The sequence below is a fragment of the Diadema antillarum genome, unplaced genomic scaffold (assembly GCF_040938485.1).
Source record: "Diadema antillarum isolate AM-2024a unplaced genomic scaffold, OU_Dant_1.0 seq00000689_RagTag, whole genome shotgun sequence".
Classification (NCBI taxonomy): domain Eukaryota; kingdom Metazoa; phylum Echinodermata; class Echinoidea; order Diadematoida; family Diadematidae; genus Diadema; species Diadema antillarum.
This window is the reverse complement of record NW_027271594.1, coordinates 1,023,656-1,045,179: the sequence shown is the minus strand read 5'-3', so window position 1 is coordinate 1,045,179 and position 21,524 is coordinate 1,023,656. Positions and strand designations below refer to the sequence as shown.

Sequence of the window (21,524 nt, the reverse complement as noted above, 5' to 3'; positions counted from 1 at the left end):
TGGACTATAGATAAAATGGCTAGTAGACGAAATGACAATTAGACTAATTGGCATATAGACAAAATGGTTGGTAGACGAGTTGGTAGTAGACGAAGTGGGTTTAGACGAGATGGCATTAGACTAGGTGGACAGTGGACAGGGTGGGTGTAGACGAGGTGCCAATTTACCTTTCAGTAGACATTTTGTGGTATAATTGGTCCCAGCTTCGACAAAAGCAGCCCACACAGATATTTATTAGTGGTGTGATGTCAAGTTATTTGACTACATTCGTGTATGTGTGTATGTGTGTGAACGATTTGAAATGTTACTTTATGTTTTATAGATACATGCATCTTGCTCATGATGATACTTAATTGCTTTGCTTAGATGTTTACCCAAAACTCAGAAAACATTTGATTTGCTCTGCACATATGATATTGACCGATTCTGTGACGCGCTATGTGCATTTTTGGCATGGGCAGCGCCATTACGCGGTGTCTTAGCCAACCCTCCCTCCCCTCTCCCCCACCCCTTTCCGCGCGCGGAATGAAAAACTGATGCATGGTTGTTTTAGCCTACGGGCGTGTCGTACTGAGTGCGCGAACACTTGCTTAGCGCGCGAACCTTTGTTACAAGTGCACGATAAACATGTTGCCCGTGGGGTGGGGGAGAGGAGGGGGGGGGGGGGTGGGCTTAGACACCTCATGGCTGCGCCCAGTGCCCCAAAATATCTGCTGCCCTCAACGAACCCGAATCGGTCAATAGACATAAATCAAAGTGGCAAAATTTGTCATGAATATAATTTCCTGTCCATAACGTTTGAAAAAATTGCATTGTAAATCTGGTAGTACAGTCATAAATAGATTGGGAAATGAAGCTGTCCTATGGCAGAAGAGATGGACAACATTTTCTGTATGTCAGGGTTACTACAAAAAAAACGGTAAAAGTTAAATAATGATTCATAATGTGCATGGCTTCTCATGGGACTTTTGAGATGACGACTAAAAGAGGGTAGGAATGCACGATTCATGTGCATCGTTCATAGAGGGTGTGTAAAAATGTTGAAAAAAAGGCATGGCTTGTCACCTGCCAGAAAATTAACACCTTACCAAAATGTTACGGACCACCAACTCAGGGAGCGTCAAAGCCCAAGGGGTAATTATCTCTCATAATTTTCGAGGTCAGGATCTCAATAGGGTAAACACTGGGCTGGTAAACTCATCATTATGCTGGCATACACATAAGGGCCCTGACCTCCCTACCACCCCCTTCTCTCAAAAAAGAGCTGATTTCAGAGCAAAGCAGGTTAGTTTTCTTCAGTAGTGTGTCAACAATTTAAGATTAAGATATGAATTTAAAGTTACTTCAGACAATTATACAACTGAAACAATTATGTTTCCAAAATTAAAACAACAACAACATTATGATAAAAGCATGGAATTCCAGACCACAGAAATGTGGTATCTAGAATGTTATGAGGTGGAGGTAGTTGAGTAAAGAGCAGATCAATTCTGATATATCATGTCCTCTCCAGTCCAGTAGCTTTTGGCATGCAACAGAACATTATGCTTATGATGGAAGCTGATTTCAGATAAATGAATACTGGTATGTGGAATATCGACAATCAATAAGATGTAATTTATATTGAGTGCGTCACACAAGTAGCCAAGGTTGTTTGCATCAATTGCAATTAATTAGCCACACCCTGCTGTAAATATCATGCTGAGATTCAGTTGCATCAAGCAGTTCATGAAAAAAAAATGGATTCAAAAGGGGCCTGAGCTTTTGATCCTAGCAGAATTTATGTCAGAGGCAAAGTGACAAACAGGCAGGGAAAGCAATCACATATTATAAGGACTACACACCACAAGAGTCAGGGGAGGGCGAGGGACACAGAACAAAGAAAACAAAAGGGATGGGTTGGAAGTCATGGGCAAGAAGCCCAACAGGTAAAGGGAGGGGATTAAAGCAGGAGGGTGGACAGACAAAAGGCAGAGGAGGGTCATTGATGATCCCAAGGATCATGGGGGCAAACCTGTGAAGGATAAGGATGAATAGGGAGGCAACATCAAACAAGATAAGGAACAACAGAGGGATAAAGAAAGGAAGATAGTGAAATAGCAACAGCACAAGGGGGGGGGGGGGAGGGGGGGGGGGGGGGGCTGAACAAGCAGTGGGCCCTAACCTGGTGTACCAAGAAAAGGCAACAATATGAAAGTGAGAATCAACCAACAAATGCAAGTTACCAATATAAAAATGATAATAATAATAATAAAAATAATGATTGTGATAATAATTAGAAAAAACATAAAAAACACAATGTGACATTACTATGTTTTAGAGCTTGTCAATATTTTATCTTTTTTATAATTAAAGAAATATAAAAAACAATATGACATTACTATGTTTTAGAGCTTGTCAATATTTCATCTTTTTTTTTTTTATTCTCTGTGGTTGATATTATCATATTGTGTGCATGAAAGATAAGACATTATAACTTTCGTTCTCATGGTCAAGATATGTCACTTCTTGTGCCGCTAGAGTAGAAACAAACGTCTCACCTGTACAGTACATGTGCGGTGCTAGAGTGTGAATCAGTGTGAATGCTCTGCATGCACTGCTGATCTCTGTGTATAAACCTTGCATAGAGATCAGCGGCATGCACAATCACAAGCATACAGTGTACGAATCTCCATGGTGATACAGACAACACAGAATTGGCATTCAAAATCCTCGATCTACCATTGTTTTGAATGTAATTTGTCAATAACATTTCTTGTGAGTACCAGAAATGTTAAGATGGACCATAACTGACAGTTTCATGGGATTTCACAGGCAAATATGGGAGAAAAGTAGGTAATCTTGTCTTAAAAATATGTTGATCATGCACTGATCTTGGGTTTGTTTTTATTCCAGCCACTGCTAAATTCCTGGCTGTCTGACCGTGAGGATAAAAGTTGATATTCTGTGGAGGCACTGTCTTTAACATGATTTTTAAGTCGCCAAGGGTTAGTCCCATGCATTTTACTCAGTTGCCATAAAAACAAGCTGTTTTTTATGACGAAGCACAATCCAGTAGAAACTATCAGATGGGATTGATGGGAGATATTGTAAAATCAACATCTGACAAATTATGACAGACTTGCGTTGTATGTCAGGGAAGCCGCTACCATCCTGTCTTTGAAAAGAACCTTGAACATGATACCTTGATCATTTGAATTGTCAGCACCACTGATTGAATTGCCTATCATTTCCTGTTTTTTCTTGCTTAGTGCATACTGTGTCACTCAAAACAAGTTCATCACAGCATTGTATTGGGGTTTGTTTTCACTTTGTTTTTATGTTTGTTTTTTTGAATTGTTGGTCTTGTTACATGTTCATTTTTGTCGAGCCCACCGGAGGTGTGGGGAGACTAAAGGATCGCCCGCGGCGTCTGTCCGTCCGTCATCCGTCCGTCCGTCGTCCGTCTGTCGTCTGTCCGTAACGCTACAAAAACTTCAATAACTCTTTACTCTGGGCTTCAATTGCAATCAAACTTTGAGGGAAGAGGGGTCATACAAAGTTTCACATTTTACCATTTATGAAGGTCACCTCAAGGTCAAAGCTCACAGGCAGGGGTCAACGAACTTTTAAAGACTAATGTTAAGTTCTTATGGCGCGTTTCTATTATGGGTCATAACTTTTGATCCATAACTCCATTTGTGACTAAACTTGGATGGTAGATGTCCCTTGGGGAGTGGATGCTCACCTCAAGGTGAAAGGTCACAAGCATTTGTCAACGAACTTTTAGAGCCCAATGTTAAGTTTTTATGGCGCGTTTCTATTATGGGTCATAACTTTTGATCCATAGGTCCGTTTGTGACCAAACTTGGATGGTAGATGTCCCTTGGGGAGTGGATGGTCACCACAAGGTCAAAGGTCACAGGCAGGGGTCAACAAACTTTAAGGGCCCAATGTTATGTTTTTATGGCGCGTTTCTTTTTTGCCATAAATTTTTACCCTTGTTTATCTCTGTTTATCTGTTATATCTCTTTTTAAATCTGTTATATCCCATTCGCGTATAATTTCTTGTACGCGAATCGGCGAGACACATTATGGCACTTGCCTTGTTTATTTGTTCAACTGCCAAGAGTTTCCTTGGTCACATATTACATATACAGTTTGTATGTTACAAGAAGAAACTTGTTTATTTTTTTCCCTTCTCATCAGCTTTGGGCTGGCTACTCCGTCTTCCCACAGCTTAGTGGAGGTTGAGAAAGCACCACCAGCAGCTAGCCCAACATCTCCCAGCAGTCCGAAGGAAATCATCAAGTGAGCATTATTTGTTTTATGGTTACTTTCTTTTCCCAAGAAGCTTTTATTTTGTTGTTGCTGTTGTTGTTATTTTATCTGTGGATTTTTCTTTTTAATTGCAGATGTGCATACTGAAAGCCCCAAGGACTGATGTGTGTGTTATTTTGTGCATTTGCTTGTTGAACTTTGTCTGATGTACATAGACATGTCAGATATTTAGAGACATAAATGACTTCAGAGCTCATAATCCCAAACATATTAGTGAGAAAAGTAATGGGGAAATACTCCTTTAGCACAGAGAGGTTTCCACCAAAAGAACATAAAAGTGAGATCTCTGGAGTTTATTTCTCGCAGCAATATGAAATGGCAAAAAAAAGAGTCAGATCCATGCTTTCGAAATTTTTTTTTTTTCATTAACATCTGTTTGTTCATTTTTTCCTCTTTTTTTTTTCCAATTGATAAAGTCCCTGGCAGAGAACTGGGGCCGCCTCCCCTCCAGCGCCCTCTATCAGCTTCTCGGAGATAGTGAAGGCGGAGTCAGAGCAGGGGAACTACCTGGACAAGGCAAAGAGCAAGTCCCTGGCTCAGATCCAGGTATGGTGGAGTTTTCGCAGCATGCTCCATGAGAATTTGCTACCCTGATTTATTGCTACTCTCCGAGGAAGACAGAGGAGAAACCTTGCATAATAAGAAGCCCTGTAGACACAAGAATGTACCCTAGAAATGGAGATAGATCATTCCCGTGGTAGAAAGGTTAAACGAATTAATTGGCCTGCTTTTACAGATTAGCCCATAATTTGAGAAGAGGAATTGTAGGTAAGTTACTAAAGTATGTTCTGCAGATGAAATTCTTGGAGGTAATAGTGTGATTAAGCTAAAAGATATGAAATATATAAAAATAGAATAAAAAACAACAACAACAACAGGCAAAACAGAGTATTACCCTACATCCATTTTGATGCTTATTTGGGTGGCTTGAAAAAGTTGGATACCCCAAATCGGGAGAGGTGGCAAGAAAGCGTGAGAGCTGTTGCTGTGAGATAAATCTAGTCACCCCCCTGTATTGGGGACAGACCCGGATTAAAACTGGTATGATGATGATGATGATGACGACGACGACGACGATGATGATGATGATGATGATGACTGCATAAAAATGTGATGCCTAGAGTTTCATTTGATGCATGTGCTTGTGCAAAACTAAATTTCCTACATGTTTTTGTTTGAATTTTCTTCATGCTGCATTTTTATCAATTCATTTGATTGCTTACTTGGTTTCAATATGTCCATAAAAAGTACGTCTGCAGGTCCTGATGTATCTTTGACATACATCTTCCCTTCTGCATTCACACATGAAAAAAAAAAATGCAACTCACGTAATATTCACCATGGGTATTGTAAACTTTTTTTTTTCTGGTTTGAGAGTACCATAGATGATGTAGACATCCAGTTTATAGCATCACGCTCCATTCGTCGCTGGCCATTAGCTACACTTGATTTGATGCATCCTCCTCTCCCCTCCCCTACAATCACCACCATCTTAATATGGAATGGAATGGAATGGGGTGATTCAGACGGGTGTGGACAGAAATCAATTTATCATATTTCCTTGCATTTACAAATGTTTGTTAAGGGGAGGAAAGCATTGGTGTGCTCTCTCTCCCTCTCTCTCTCTCTCTCGGTTGTTGCAATAATGCTTTTCTTTTTCTTTTTCCTTCCTGGTGAATGGAATGTAAAACCAAATTTTAATGAAGCTTGTTATGAGCGTCATATCTGTCGATGTCGCCAGTGATAACTTGAATGCAGTTATGACCTTTTCTCTTATATTTCCTCATTAAGACACTCACACACACAGAATCAATGAACAAAAAATAGCAACCTTGCCATACATAATGAATAGGACGCACCCTCCCCTGATAATGATTTCAATACGAAACTTTGTGAGACTGGGACGCAAACTATTGTTGTACAAATGATATTATTTTAGAATTCCCACAGGGTTGATTAAAGCTGAGATTATTCTCACGGTCAGTTAACATAGATTTTTATATTGATATCTCAAAGTATCTCTTCTTCATGCCTCCTTTACAGATCGAAGAGAGGGCCATCGAGGAACTTTTGTCTCATTATCGAGGTGTGGGAAAACCGGATGAGTACATCACTGTGGAGAGGGTGCAGAACGTCATGGCAACCCCTCTCTGGAAGAAAAAAACTGAGGGCAGATGATACAGGCTTGTCGTCATGGCAACCCCTCTCTAGAAGAAGAAAACCGAGGGCAGATGATGCAGGCTTGTCATCATGGCGACCCCTCTCTGGAAGAAGAAAACCGAGGGAAGATGATGCAGGCTTGTCGTCTCCGTCGATATATGAATGGATATTTTTATTTTGATTGTTGACTACTAATAGGATGCACAAGCTTCTTGCCATCCCAAAACTAGCAGAAGTTGATTATCTGCAGCTTGGCTTTTGCCATGGCATTATCATTTCTCTCTTTTTTTCCCTTTTGTTGTGGTGTTATTGTCTGCCTCAGAGCAGACATCTTGAATCAAAGTCACTGCGTATTCCTGGTTCAGGAGTCTTATGGTGCTGTGCCCAAGATAATTTAGACAGTCCAGTTCAAAATGTATTAGATATCTACACTTATACTTTGCATTTAAGTCTGCTTACATTTTTGCCTTCATGTGTACTGTAAGAAATGTTTGCGCCTGTGTCAACATCCATTACTCAGTTTGTTTGTTTATTTTTTCACAATTTGTTACAATAATGGGAAGTGATATCAATCTGGCTCCAAAAAGAAGTTTGTCTTTGAGGAGAAAGAGCTGACAAAGTTAGAAATCAATCTACTAAATTTCATACTTTTGAGTGTTGATTATGGCGATAAACATGGAGTCTTAGTATTTTGAATCATTTTTGTTTAGAGAGCACAAGGATATGATTCAACACTGCAACAGTATTCCTCCAAGTTGTGCTTTTTCCTTTAGCCATTCAGATCAGTCATCTCTATACTTAACCCTTTCCATGCCAAGGACCTTGGACAGTGTACACAATGCTATGGATTTTCCTTCACTCCACGTACACAAAGGGTGAAGATGTTTGATAGCATATTATGTAGTATATGTGTGCCTTGTAGTTATTGACTCAACTTTGTCTCGTCCATCCGAACGACTGATTTATGAATGATACTAGATGTTACCAAGAGAGCTCAATATTATTTATGTTACAGGATTTATATTGTCTTCTTGATATGAGGAATAGACACATCACATAGATAAACTACAATGTTAATTTATTTGGGAGTGGGAGTAGATATATTGCAAGAGAATTACAATATTGCATATCGTGGAAGAAGTTTCATGATGTTGCTGTGGGTTTGGGAGTTGTCTACCTGTGTGTTTGTTTGTTTTTCTTCTTTCTTTTTTTTCACTAGAGTTCTAACTTTGTTGTTTTCCACAGGCACTGTACTGATTCCATAGAGTAGTACTACTACATGTATCTGTGTACCCCAAACGTTGTTGTTGTTGTTTTTTTTTTGCTCTGGATGCACATAGAGGTGCCAGAGGGATGGTGGATTGCTATGACTGCGGTGAGGAAAAGAAAATTAACTTCTTCGGAGCCACCACCTCCAAATGTTCACAGTGCTGTATTGAGACAGGTTGCTGATGGCTGATGGTAGTGATATGAGTTATGTCATCATTATGTTCATGTCCAGCCTATAGTAGTTACTAGTAGAAATGTTTAGATGAATACAGAAAGGAAGAATATAACAAATATATTTATATATGTACAGCCTAGCCATTAAAGGCTGAAGAAATAGTCTGGCCCTACAGAACTATCAAGAGACATGACTCCACTGTTGGTAGATTGACAGGGTTTTTTTGTTGTTCAATCATTATGCCTCTGTAAAAATAATAACAAGAAAAGGAAAGCACAAAACTGCACTTCAATCGGTCATTTAGAGGGCATTATCAGACTCCTGTGGTGATATCCAGTGCATATTACCTCTCGGAATTAGCTTGAAAGTGACACGACAGTAAAGCATTAATAGAGTTTACCGTCCTTTGTGTTTCTTGAGAATTTATGCCTGCCAACAGCTGAAATGAAATGCACAGTTCTGTGTTTATCTGAGGGTAGCTGCTGTGGTGCACACACAGTCAAAATGAATGTTAAAGTACACTTCGTATTTATAAGAGCACAATTAGACTGACTTAGGACTTCAGGGTTTATTTCTATCTTTGTATAGGTACTAAACTGTCAAGCTAGCTGTTCCTGCAGGCAATTAGGTTTGGAGGTAGCCTTTTTTATGTGTATCCAATCCCACATAGCAGTGAGAGCTAAGCTGAATATATTTGATGTTTGGACGGTATATATGTCACTGTTTTTCTAACTCATCTGCCAGAATTATCAAGTTTTCTTCCCTCAGATTTTATTGTAGTTGACTTTTATGCCACCCATTGTGGATGAAAGTTATTCAGGTCCTGTACGAAGGGAACTGTAGATTTCAGTGGGAATTTGAAGCTTGTGCAGGGAACATTCTAATCTTTTATAGGTGTCTTCCATATCCCTTGATAAAGTAAGAAACATATTTCCTGCGTGCAAGTGGTATATGATCACAAATGGAATGTTTTGGTATATTCACTTCAATTGGCAATATATGTTGCAAGTGCCCAGTAGTTAGTATAATGTTTGTAATGCCTCTTTCTCTCTTCCGTATTAGATTACATAGTTGCACTATATGAGCCAGATAGTGCTTATATGTTTCTGCTGTAATATTGCTCATTTGCTTGAAGGCTTTGATTGCTACAGCACTGTGTCGAAAACTGTATTCTCAATACAAATCCTGGTGCCAACTGGCCAATGTATTTCAGGGGATGTCCTCTAGTTTATTTTTGTTTGTTTGTTTTGAGATGAGTGTTTGTGAAATGAATATGATCAAGGAAAGAAAGTTATCTGCAAATTTTTCTGTGTCATTTATTGTCAAAGTTTGTGTACCGGTACTAGTTTGTGACATTTTTGGTGCCTTATGGAAATGACTATCTATGTATATTTACTTTGCATTGGTGTTGGAATGTCTTATGACTTTGAATTTACAGATATATTTATGAATACATTTATGTACATGCTCATAATTAGATTGCAAGATTTTGGGGCATCACTGTTATTTCATCAGTGTGGATAGAGGAGTTATATCCCCACAAGTTTTCTTGTGGGATATAACTCTCGCAGTACATTGCAAACAAGAGTGGCCCTTTTGTGGTGTGTATGAGTACTACTTTTCTTTTATGTTCATATTTGAATGTACTCCTTTTATGAGTAGCACTAGTCAGGTCACAAGCCTTAGAACTTGTTACCAATCACATGCTCCCCTGAAATAGATGGTCCTCAGAATTGAAATATCATGATCCAAAGGTGACCCTGTGAGCTAGGAAACCAAAAAATAGGCCCTCCCTGAGATGCTTATAATGGAGAGTGTACTAGTATTATTTATTTCCTACTATTAAAATCTTCATGCAGATGGTCAGAAGGAACTGACGGTGTTGTGGGTGAAGAATGCTTCCTTGCCAAATAAACCTTCCCACAATAAGAACATGGCTGTAATAGTGGAGGACATTGATTGAAGAGATGGAAGAGAGCTGGCTAGCACAATTTTAATGTTACTCCTTTCCAACGTTCCTTTCACCTCTCTACGTAAACGAAAGTTGATTTTGTCAGAATGAAATTCTCTAGTGGAGGGAGGGCAGTTTACCCTGTACAAATTGAGGATAGCAAGTGCCTAAAGCTGTTATGATTGACTGTACTGAATTTGGCTGTGGCCACCATTGTAGCAATTGCATGCCATCTGAGGCAACCACACACAGATGGCTTGAAGTTGTAGTGGTCCTTCCCACTGAGCCGAGAAAGCTCATGGGGGAGCATTTTTTGTTTTTGGTGCTATGTAGTCGAAGCAGGGACAAAAGAGGAGTTGTTACCAATTTGCATACTGTAAATCCAGAAATTTTTGCGTGCATTTTAATTCTATGAATTTTGCTAGAGTCAACTCAAGATATGCAGAATCAAAATGCATGAGAAAGTTCTCCTCTACACTGTATGCATTGAATGCCAGTGGCAATTCGTGAAAATTTCAAAAATGTCATGCTCCTAGTATTTCTGGTTTTACAATGTATTCTGGTATTTCTGGTATACAGTGTATGTTATGACAGTTATGATTAATTTATTTGAGAGCATATTTTGAGCTCTACTTGACATGACCCGTGCGGATGATGAGTTTGTGCTGTTCTTTATCATTGAAGGGTGAAAATGGTGTACATGTATTATATTTTCATTCAGAGTGAATATTGTTGAAAAATCCTTCATATCAAGAGTCACAAGGAGTGTTGAAGTAGTTATATATTGACTTTTTGTGTCGGCGTCTTTACTTGACCATGATTACAGCTGTGTTGTACCTTTGATGTATTCTTTTTTTCTGCATATTTATGTTTTTCTTTAGTAAATTGTGTTCCTAGCATTGTCATATTTTGAAGCCAGTATTTACCAGTAAAGCATAACTCGTAGATTTCTTTTTTTGTTTGTGTTTTCTTCGGCAGCTCATTTGAACACACTAGCTGTGGTTTTACCAAGTAGTATATTTTACTGGTTTGTAGACAACCAGTGATAGTAATGTGACAGGAGTGCTACCAACAAAGATATACATGTATCTCCGATAATGATAAAGGTGTGTTTCTGATATTGTAATAGATAGTTCATGAGTCTGTCTGAAATGAGACAAAAAATGTGTGATGTACAATATTTAGACAGCATCTATAAGATGCCCATCTATCCGTGAGGCCAGTACGTGGCCTGAATATGAAAGCAAAAATTATTGTAAATACAAATGTGTAATATTTTTGAGACTTTGAAATTAAAAAGTTTTTCCCTATCAAGTGCAGACAGCTTTGCATCAGATGTACTTTATTCTTCTTCATGCAAGAAATGCTGGTGGAATTTGAGGTGAAAGTTCTTAGACTTCAAAGAAGCTCATGTGGTTAATGCAGAGCATCATTGTCAGAGTGTAACACACATATTTTTATGGTTTTAATACAAGATGAATTGCATGCCTTTTCGGCTAATTGGACAAAGACCTCTTTCACTTTCAAACATGTCACCTGAAAATATCATCATATCACAAAATACATGTATGTGTGTAATATTCTTCAACTCCAGTGACACATAGGTTTATTAGAGAAAATAAAAAGCATTGCCTAACTTTTTGTTTTTATTTGTTATTTTTGGGAATGCCTGTGGCATCATGTGGTCACTTCCATGACAAGAAACCTTGAAATGTCTCATGCATTTTTGGACATATTTATTCCACAAGTCATTGAAACAAAGAAAAAAATGTATATATATATGTATATATATATGTATCCATCTATCTATCTATCTATCTATATCTGTATATATACATATAAACATGTTGCAAATTCACGTATTGGCTTTAATATAACGAAGAATCAAGAAATAAACTGGTAATGCATTATTTCGCCACCGAAAATTTGAGTACAATAAACTCATTCTTTATTGGCGAAATAATGCATTACTAGTTTATTTCTTGAATTTGTTATATATGATATTCATTATCTTGAAAAGGAAAGAGATATGTTTAGCTCATACAATGATCGCCCTACCCGAGAAATGTATCCCTTGATTGTATAATTTAATTTTGCTGTACCAGGGATGTTTCACAAAGAAGCCAGTAAGTTGATCTTAAAAATTGACTTGATATGGTATGCCACTTGTTTCCGTCTTCAGTTTTATCACCTTTTGAGCATTCACTCCAAATTGTATATTTACAGAAACGAATCCTTTGTCACTTGTTTTAATCTTGTCTACTAATGACTGCATGAAAAGGTCTCCAAAATTTTGATTTTCATCATGAAGTTAGAACAACATTGAAGACACACACAGCATACCATAATTTTAAGTTGGTCTTAACTTTTAAGATCAACTTGATAGTTTCTTAATAGTTTTATCAAAGGACCAGATTTGCCTCTTCTTCTTGCTGCCTACCCGTGTGATGCCACTATGGAGCTACTATAGCTTTGTAATGTCACATTTCTCTCCATCTGTTGTACAGAGTGTGTTACAGCAGAATACCGAAGTGATGATGTCACAGTATGTCTTGCTACAGCTTGGGTTGGAACCAGGTACGCACAAATAAACACTCGGGGCCCTGTGAGGTTGTTTGGAACCAGTTTCCATGGCGATGAATGGCCATGACATCACACTTTGGTACTCTATATCATAACATTGCAGATGACTTTACAGGTACCGGTACTTTAAGTGCCCATGTTCCATGCCTGAAATTCGCTTTCTCTTTGCAAATTCTCGGGCTAGCCAGTCCGTGCTCGGGTTCAAATGGTGAGTGTCATTCAAGAGTGACAAATATATCCCCTTCATGAGCTATCCAGGATTATTCCAGCAGGACAGAGAGAGAGAAAAAAATCAATACGCAGTGGCTTGCAGAGCACAATACAAACAATAGCACAGAGTTGAAAATAGACTTGCCTCAAAGAACAGCGAAAGAGGGAGAAGAAGGACACTTCATTGCTTGTCTCTGGAGTATTAGGCCAAATCACCAACAGTTATTGAACTACTTGAATTGCAGAAACCCCCAAGCATGAAACTCTTTACTTATAATCAGAACACAATTTGATTCATAGACACTTGATTGTGGATACAAATGTAATGATGGGGGGGGGGGGCATGTATTCATACATGTGTGATTTATATTCCACAAGACAACATACAACCACCATGATGTATGTTGCTGTTTTAAAAAGAAAAAGAAAAGAGAAAAATAGGACCCTAGTATTGGAAAGAATAATTTGCCCCAAAATGATGTATACATGGAAATGATAGTAGTAACTCTTAACGAGGGCATACTGTACTAACAAATCACAAAATCAAACAACACTAATAACAAAATAAAATTTAATTTTCTGAGGCTAGCAAAGGAAGCCAGACCAGTTAAAGGACAAGTTTGTCCAAAATGATGTATGTATGGATTGAGTAAATGCAGCAATAATATTGTAAAACACATCAGTGAAGTTTTAGGAAATTCAGACAATCTGTTAGAAAGTTATGAATTTTTAATGTTTGAGTGCTGTCATCACTGGATGAGAAGACTCTAATAGTTTGTAACATCACTGCAGGGCATCGAGATATCCCTGATTAAAGACTAGACTATTCCACAAAATTTCATATTTTATGCAAATGACACATTCCATGGATGTGTTAGTGGTACATGTTAAGGATTGTATCGTTATGTGGCTTTCTGAAAGAGGCAAGTCAAGTGCTCAAATTAGTTCATTTTTCCAGTAATATTAAGGTATGTTGAATTCTGTGTATATTTTCTTTATATCATACTATCTGCAGTGACGTCACAAACTGTCTTTTCAAACAGCGATGGCGGCGCTGAAACTCTAAAAATGCGATACTTTTGAATCACTTGTCAAATTTTCCTCAATTTTAGTGATGTGTTTTACTGATATCGCTGCTTTCACTCAATCCACCTCTATATTTGGGCTTTCGTAGGACACTTTGTCTGTCGCAAACGCTGTAGCTGTCAAGTTGCGTCCTACACGACAGAAAAATGCCCTCAAAAATCTCCCACTAATTCACATTATTCATTACGAACCAGATGTTTGCAATCTTCAAAAGTTTTAATCCTCTATGCGTCTCTGTTTTGCATTTTCATTGGCACTTAGTGGAGATTATTTTTTGCGAGCGAATCTCGATAGTATGCGATCCGCGGGAACTTGATAAGTGTTTGATGTCAGCCGACGAAATGGAATCAATCCCCATCCGCATTTGTAACAACAATGTGACGAGTATTTAAATCATTACTTCTGTGCATTCACTCAGACCAGAATAGACAGAAGATTCAATTGACAAAAAAAAACGCATTAAAGTGACCAAAAATGCGAATTTTTAGATCAACAGTTACACAATCTGTGCAGAAGATTCCTGTCAACCCCTGTTTTGAATGGATTAGACTACTGTATGTATTTTACTGGATGTAAACTGGTGCTGGCGCGCTCCCCTCTGCGAAGCGACGCACCCGTGCAGGTGCCAGTCCACCCCTGGCTTCACCGAAATTGTATACTAGTATGTGAGCGTACAAGTGGCGCGCCATCACAAGCTGTGTGAAAGAGTTTCGTGCGGTGCAATGTTGATGAGATGCGATAGAACCTCAATTTGGATGCGATAAAGGTCTTGTGGGTATGGCGTGAGTAAATGTAGCATGCATGCTTCAGTGTACTCTGAATTGTGCAGAAGTTGCGTGGCCAACATCAACACTACTGTGCAACCCTGTGGACATGGACTGCTAATTTGGAATTAAAGCTGCTCCTTTTACCGAAGTACGTTTTTTAATTCTGCTGGAGGACTTACTTTCGACACACATTTTGGTAAGTGTTACCATGCAACTCGGTTAGTGCCATCGGAAAGTTCCGTGAATTCGTATGAATTTATGATTTGTGCAGCAGGTCGTGCTGCCTGATATTTCCCTGACCGCTGCGTGAGGGAGAGGGAGAGAGATGAGATGCTTTGTCCTGATCCATATGAGCGGCTTTGAAGAAGAGGGGGTGAGTCACCTCTTCTACCCCTGAAGTGCTGGCATGCATGCGGGCGAGCGATGGCTCACGACTAGCGTCAATATTACACTACAAGAAAGTGACATCCTGCTCTGCATGTAGTGGATCTCGTCTACCGAAATGTATTGATTTTTATTTTGAAATTCAACATATGAAATGTACAACATTACTAGAGATTAGTAATAGTGTAATTTGCAGCTTAGACTGCCGTCGCTTTCTGAGAATTACTTAATTGAGATGATGGTTTCTCATGTCATGATATCACACTGTAACTGTATCAGTTTACATTAAAATTATGATGAGGGCTTCAAATGGATGCCAACGGTTCAGTGTGGAAACTGACGTGATAAAGGACAATAAATTGTACATGTGGATTGAGTGAATGCAGCAATAATATGTCAGTAGTTTGCTGTTTGAGAAAAATTGGACAATTAGACTAATCTGTTCAGAAGTTATGATTTTTAAAAGTTTCTGCTCAGTGACTGTTGGATGTAAAAACTGATTGCAGTCTGATGATGTCACATGCAGAGAAAGGAAAACATAATGAGAATTCTACAAAATTTCATCTTTTGACAATAAGTTACTGTAAGCAGTTGCTAAGTTTTGTTACATTTCTTGAAGGAACGACCGGAAGTCTCGACAGGACCACCCATTTTTATTTAGTAGGGCCTAGGGCCTACTTGAACCTTGAATCTAACGCTACTAGTACTAGCCCATCTAGTTTGCTGCACTTCTGTATACGAGTGATGATGATGATTAGACTACCTCTTTTACCAACTCTAGTTCTGGTAGTCTTATTTTTCTTTGCTTTATATGATTCAGAAATTAGGATTTGGGGGAAAATGCTTAAAATTGTGATATTTAGCGTTGAAAAGATGGAACTTTGCACAAACAGGGAATCATCCTAATTAAACAGGATGTGCCTATTTATTAGTTTTAATACCTTTATTTGGCTTTCAAAGAACAACCCAAAGACAATCTCAAGATCTTCATCATACAATGTAGCAGAATTATCACAGTCCAATTTCCATTTTTCGCCAGCCCACTGGCTGTACAAGACCCAAAGCAACAGCTATTGTTGACATTGTAACACTTACAGCATTTGTATCCACAAGTGATGGAATCATCACAAATACTACATAGAGACAGAAAAACCTGTCATGTAGGAGTAGTTTTTGAACTTTTTTTTTTTTTACTTTTGCTGTTTTCTGGAAGGGATTCCATGAAGCCAGATGTCGTCTACTCCACAGAACATATCCCCCACGATAGTAGGCCAATCCTTTGGAGTGCACATAGTGATACATCCCTTCTAAAGGTCTACAGCATTTAAAACCTTTCGAGGTTTTTTTTTTATTTCTTTGATATTAATGTTTAATAGCAAATATAATATTTACGGGATTAACAGACAGCTATAGCTCTTAGGGATACAGTCAATAATTGAACAAGCTGCATAATTATTATCATAATTTGTTTTTCTTTTTGTTAGTTGGAGGTTGTTTGTCTGTTTTGCACTCATTTAACAATTTTGCTTTTATACATTTTCTTTTGCAGTGTCTTTTTTGGAGGATGGTGAGGTGAGGAAGGGGGGAGGGTTTTTGAACAATATTTAATAGCATGCACTCATTTTTAAAGTCCTACGTTCTACTTTAATATGATTATGTTATTTTCAAATTAAGCCAGGCTCAATAGTGTGGTGAAGATAAAGTGCATATTGAAATCAACATGTTGTGTTACATGTACTTGAATTTCAAGATTTTGTCACTTGAAAAAAGGGAAAATGATGTGCACAACATAAAAATTTGGTGTGCATAGATGTCCAACAGCTTCCAAACTAAAACCATGTGCAGATGGAGAGCGGCATTCTGTTTTTGGTACTTGCAGTTCTGGAGCAAACATCAGTGAATAGGTTATAAATCTTTTTGGGGGTCTCAAATGATATGATAACATTTACCTGAAGACTTAAAGGGGAAGGCTAGTGACTGATCAGTGGGAATCAGTGGAAATGCTGGGAGATGATTGTTCCAATCCTTATGGGATTCATTCAAGAGTTCATTGTATATCTATTGTTGTGTGAAAATGATTTGCTTCAGAATGGTCTCATATTCAAGTAATGTGCAGTTTAATGCTTCCAGGTTAGCGTCCCTGGTCAGTGACGGAGCATTAATCTGCACATTACTTGAATATGAGACCGTTCTGAAGCAAATCATTTTCACACAACAATAGATATATACAATGAACTCTTGAATGAATCCCATAAGGATTGGAACAATCATCTCCCAGCATTTCCACTGATTCTCACTGATCAGTTACTAGCCTTCCCCTTTAAAAAGCAAACAGTGAAAGTGCAGGGCCCTGTTTTATGAAGAGTTATTGATTGATTACCTATTAAATGATTGATTAAATGTTAAGTCTATGGCAGCCTGTGTGGAAAGGAAATTAATAATCGATTTCGTCTTTTGATAAAATGGGGCCAAGATACCCCTTGATCACATTAGAACTAATCTTGTGACTTGTCAACTTTATGTTTTCCCCAAGAAGTAGTGGGACAAGCAACTTGCCATACAATGTAGATGTGTGTTATGGTACAGATATATTAGTTTATCAGTGCAGTTCAAGGTTAATATTTTCATAACACAACAATGAAAATTTGATCAAAATTTGATGAAAAATATGGAAGTTTGTACATTTTGAAGTTGTGCTTATATTTCAGGAAACAAATCTTGAACATGCAATATGCAAATAGTGAAGCGATGATGTCGTCCCCTCACAACCTGCCATATGGCTTGTACAATGTACGTAAAATTGTGAAATTTTCATTTTTTCATTCAAACACAATCATGCCCTAGTCGCAAATCCTGATATACAATGTATCTAGTTGTAGGTCATTATTATTTTGAAGTTATTCAACCAGAAATAGCATCATGTTTTGCACTTCAATAACATTTTTTTTTTACATGATAAATAAAAAATTGTGAGGTGATGACATCATCAGCTCACTCACTTGCACTCAAATGGAATGTACAAGTACTGTTCTGCAGAAATTAACAAGCTTTACTTTTTCAAAACTTCCCTAATTTATATCCGATTTTCATCAAATTTTCACTGTTTGTATTTGTAGATTTTAGTAATAAGTTCTTATCAGAAATGCTGAAATAACTGGACTGGAATTCCTCTTTCATGTTGGGTTTTAAGCTCATTTATATGTGTATTATTTAATAAAGCTTCCTTCCGAAATAGTCATTGTGTACATAGCATAACAATAAAGAATGTCATTGAAAGTGATTTCATATCAACAATCATGCATATATTTTAATGTTGTCACACTGAGCTTCAGTCATGCGAAATATATTAAATTTGCAAAGATGACAAAATGCACAAATATGGATACATTTTTATAAATGGTGCACTAAAACTGAACAGTTACGTCGATCATATTGATGAGTACAAAATATTTTTTACAAATGGAGATGAAACTTTTCAGCATGCATTTCAAATAGTACTAGGGATATTTTGTTTAGCAGGTGTAGCAAAAAAGGCTGCTAAAAAGTGCTTATCCAATAGTGGCGAGCCAATGGAGTAAAATGGAGTCAAGAACGGGCCTGAGCTTTCGATCCTAGCAGAATCTTCATCAGAAGCAGAAACATGGAAATTTTGTGCCTCTGACGAAGATTCTGCTAGGATCGAAAGCTCAGGCCCCTTTTGACTCGATATTTTGTTTTTATAGTAATGTGTGCATCTGCAGTGTCATCAAGTGTCACCAAATAGGAGATCATTATGCACGGGTAGAAAAATGGGGCAACACCTACAGTAGACAGGTTAGCTTTGAGTTTCTTCCACAGCTTTACACCACATCTTGCCTTACTCCTCATCTTATACATTGTACAGCCGAGCCATTTCCCCTGCATCTGTCGTGGGGGGAGTGAGAGTCAGACGCATAAAAACACATCGCCTCACCACCGCGGTTTCTAAGTCCAGGGGAATTCTCGTAGGCAGCCGCATGCCCCATTCACGTCAGCAAATGGCGATCAAATATGTCATGTCGCATTAGGCATTCATAAAAGCACACTACTCGGCAGCACATGTTCAGAATGTAATGTACTTGCACGTACAGTGTTGTACTGGTTGGGGGCAGTGGTGTCATCTTTCCCCCTTTATGAACAAAAAACCAAAAAATTAGCAGGTTTGAAGGGCAGAGATATTTGAAAAGATTTGAAGATTGACTTTGTGTTAAGCATTCGTTTCTTATTGTATAATGTTTGTACTTTTAGGGCCATGTTTCATGTATTCTGATTATATAATAGGCAATTCCATAAATGTGTCAACCAGCAGGCCAAATTTTCAAATTGAACACACCAAGCTAAATGACACAGCAATTGAAAGTTTATTGTATGAACTTTCAGAAATCACACCAAAGAAATAATTTGTGCCAAGGTCAAGGTCACAAAATCCTTTTCAAACAAGAGAAAATATTAGGTGCACTTTGATCTCTAAAATGCCGTCTAATTGTTTTCGTTATATTTTCCTTCAGTAAATGTGAAATTTCCACTTTTGGTTTTGTGTGTGAAGAGTTTAGTTAAGTAAACAGAAATGTGTTAGTGAAAATCAATTTGGCCCATGTAATTACTCTGTACTAATCTTTATAATTTCAGCCCATTGGGCCATGTACATTGTACGTCCGTAACAAAAAAAAAACATGTTTTTTTAAGTTTTCAAAAAAAATAAAGCTCTCAGTAAAGAGGAAAATACTAATGCAAAGCAAGCTCATAACCCTCTTCTGAAACAATCATAAAGAAACTTCTCCTCTGTTATAATCAAGTAGTTAATTATTGTTTCAAAAGTGTACGTCTGTAACGTGTACAGCGTATATCTGTAACAGACACATACAGTGTGTATGTGAGCTTTATAATTTCATGAGGAATGATTTGTTGATTTTATTTTCTGATGTCTATTTGTGATTTTTGAAAGGAAGTATAGAACATCTTGATACCTACAATTAAGTTGGAATACTTGTTAATCAAACTAATTCGCAATTTTTTTGGGGGGGGAGGTAAATTGTATTGTACACATTCAGAATTTCTGAGAAACACCTATGGAAATGCTAAATTGCGTACAACGTATGTAGATCTTTCATCTTTTGGTCACACTAGGCGTTTTCACATCAGCCCGATAAAAGTCCAAGCTCAAGATATTTTTCGCGATTGCGAATTAGCGCGCTATTTCATTTCTTATTCACATCAGCCCGAAGAGAATTAGCCCGAAATTTTTTCGAGCTAATTCGACAGCTGAGCATGTGCAAACAGCATCAGTAATGTGTGCAATTTCAAAAATTCCTCATGATTTGTGTGCAGTTTGCCTCGATCGATTGGGTCACACACGCTAGGCATAATGGGATGCATCGCGCTAATTTCTCGAGTCGTTTTCACATTATCAAATAGCGCGCTACTATCCCGCTATTTCAGAAATTTCCCGAGTTGGACTCAAGAAATTTTCTCGACCAGAGCGATACAATTAGCTCGCTAATTTGTGTTCACATTATCAAATAGCGCGCTATTTCGTGATCAGGTTAATTTCCCAAGTCAGAAACATCGGGCTGATGTGAAAACGCCTACAGTACGCGCAATAAGAAACGCCTCCGTCAATTTCGTTTTCCAACGAAAGTTCGTTATCGATCGAGTAGCAACGAAATTTGGACGAAATTTGGACGAAATTTCGTTATCGATCCAGTAGCAACGATTCTGACGCTTTGTGGACGCATTTCACGCACGACCGCCCGCTCAATTTCGTTCGGCAAATGCGTTGCTCGTTCGGAAAATGCGTGTTCGGAGCTCGGCAGTTTCGTCCAAATTTCGTTAAAAGCGTCCGTGATCCAAGGCGCACATGGAATACAGTACACACGTGTGTGTGTAGTGGCCACATCCACAGCCGCTAGCCGGCAAGAATCACTGCAAGATTAGACTCAACAAGTACTAGTAGTAGCACAGCGGTCGGGAATGAGAACAGTAGACAGGCGTGGAATTCACCTGATTCACATAATACTATTAAGAATGGTAACATGTATACATACATCGATGCCGTTTTCATTGAAGCAATTTGTAAAAGTTTTAGTTTCCCTTACCCTAGCTGTAAGTACGGCACCGTTAGCAGATTATTCACTGCATTTGTAAGTCACCTGATACATCACATGTTGGTATGCGGGCTGCATGTAACCAGGGAATGTGCACGTGTGGGAAAGGCGAGTGCGCCGTATGTGCGTCGCAATTGCCATGGCATGGCTCGCTCGGCTGAACGAAACAGAGATGTACGATACATGACAAGACCCAGTATATTTAAAGGCCTACTAATTGTTCACGTGTTGTTTTTTTTTTACAAGCAGAAAATAAACAACTGTTGATCATGAAATAGACTAAATTACCAATCAGAGATCATTCGGGTTCATAGTATTTAAGAGAAATCACGCAATTTTGGCGAGGGTGAACCCACAGGAACCCACAGGAACCTTATCGTAGAATGCCGACCAAAAAGAAAATGGTTTCACTAAAATTGCGTGTACGTAAAATCCATTTGAGTATAGAAAGAAAATTAACCCCCAAAAAGAGGAAAAAAGAAATTAGAAGGATTTGT

General features: G+C 38.2%; 1 protein-coding gene across 1 annotated transcript in view; it reads left to right on the top strand.

Annotated features, from left to right (window-relative positions):
* The window catches only part of LOC139737324 (inhibitor of Bruton tyrosine kinase-like), a 40,909-nt gene extending 34,411 nt beyond the window's left edge, over positions 1-6,498 (top strand). Inside the window, exons 19-21 of the mRNA XM_071647996.1 lie at positions 4,189-4,290; positions 4,737-4,866; positions 6,364-6,498. Coding sequence (XP_071504097.1) covers positions 4,189-4,290; positions 4,737-4,866; positions 6,364-6,498 — 367 coding nt within the window. The remainder of the gene's footprint in view (positions 1-4,188; positions 4,291-4,736; positions 4,867-6,363) is intronic.
* Positions 6,499-21,524: the final 15,026 nt, after the last annotated feature.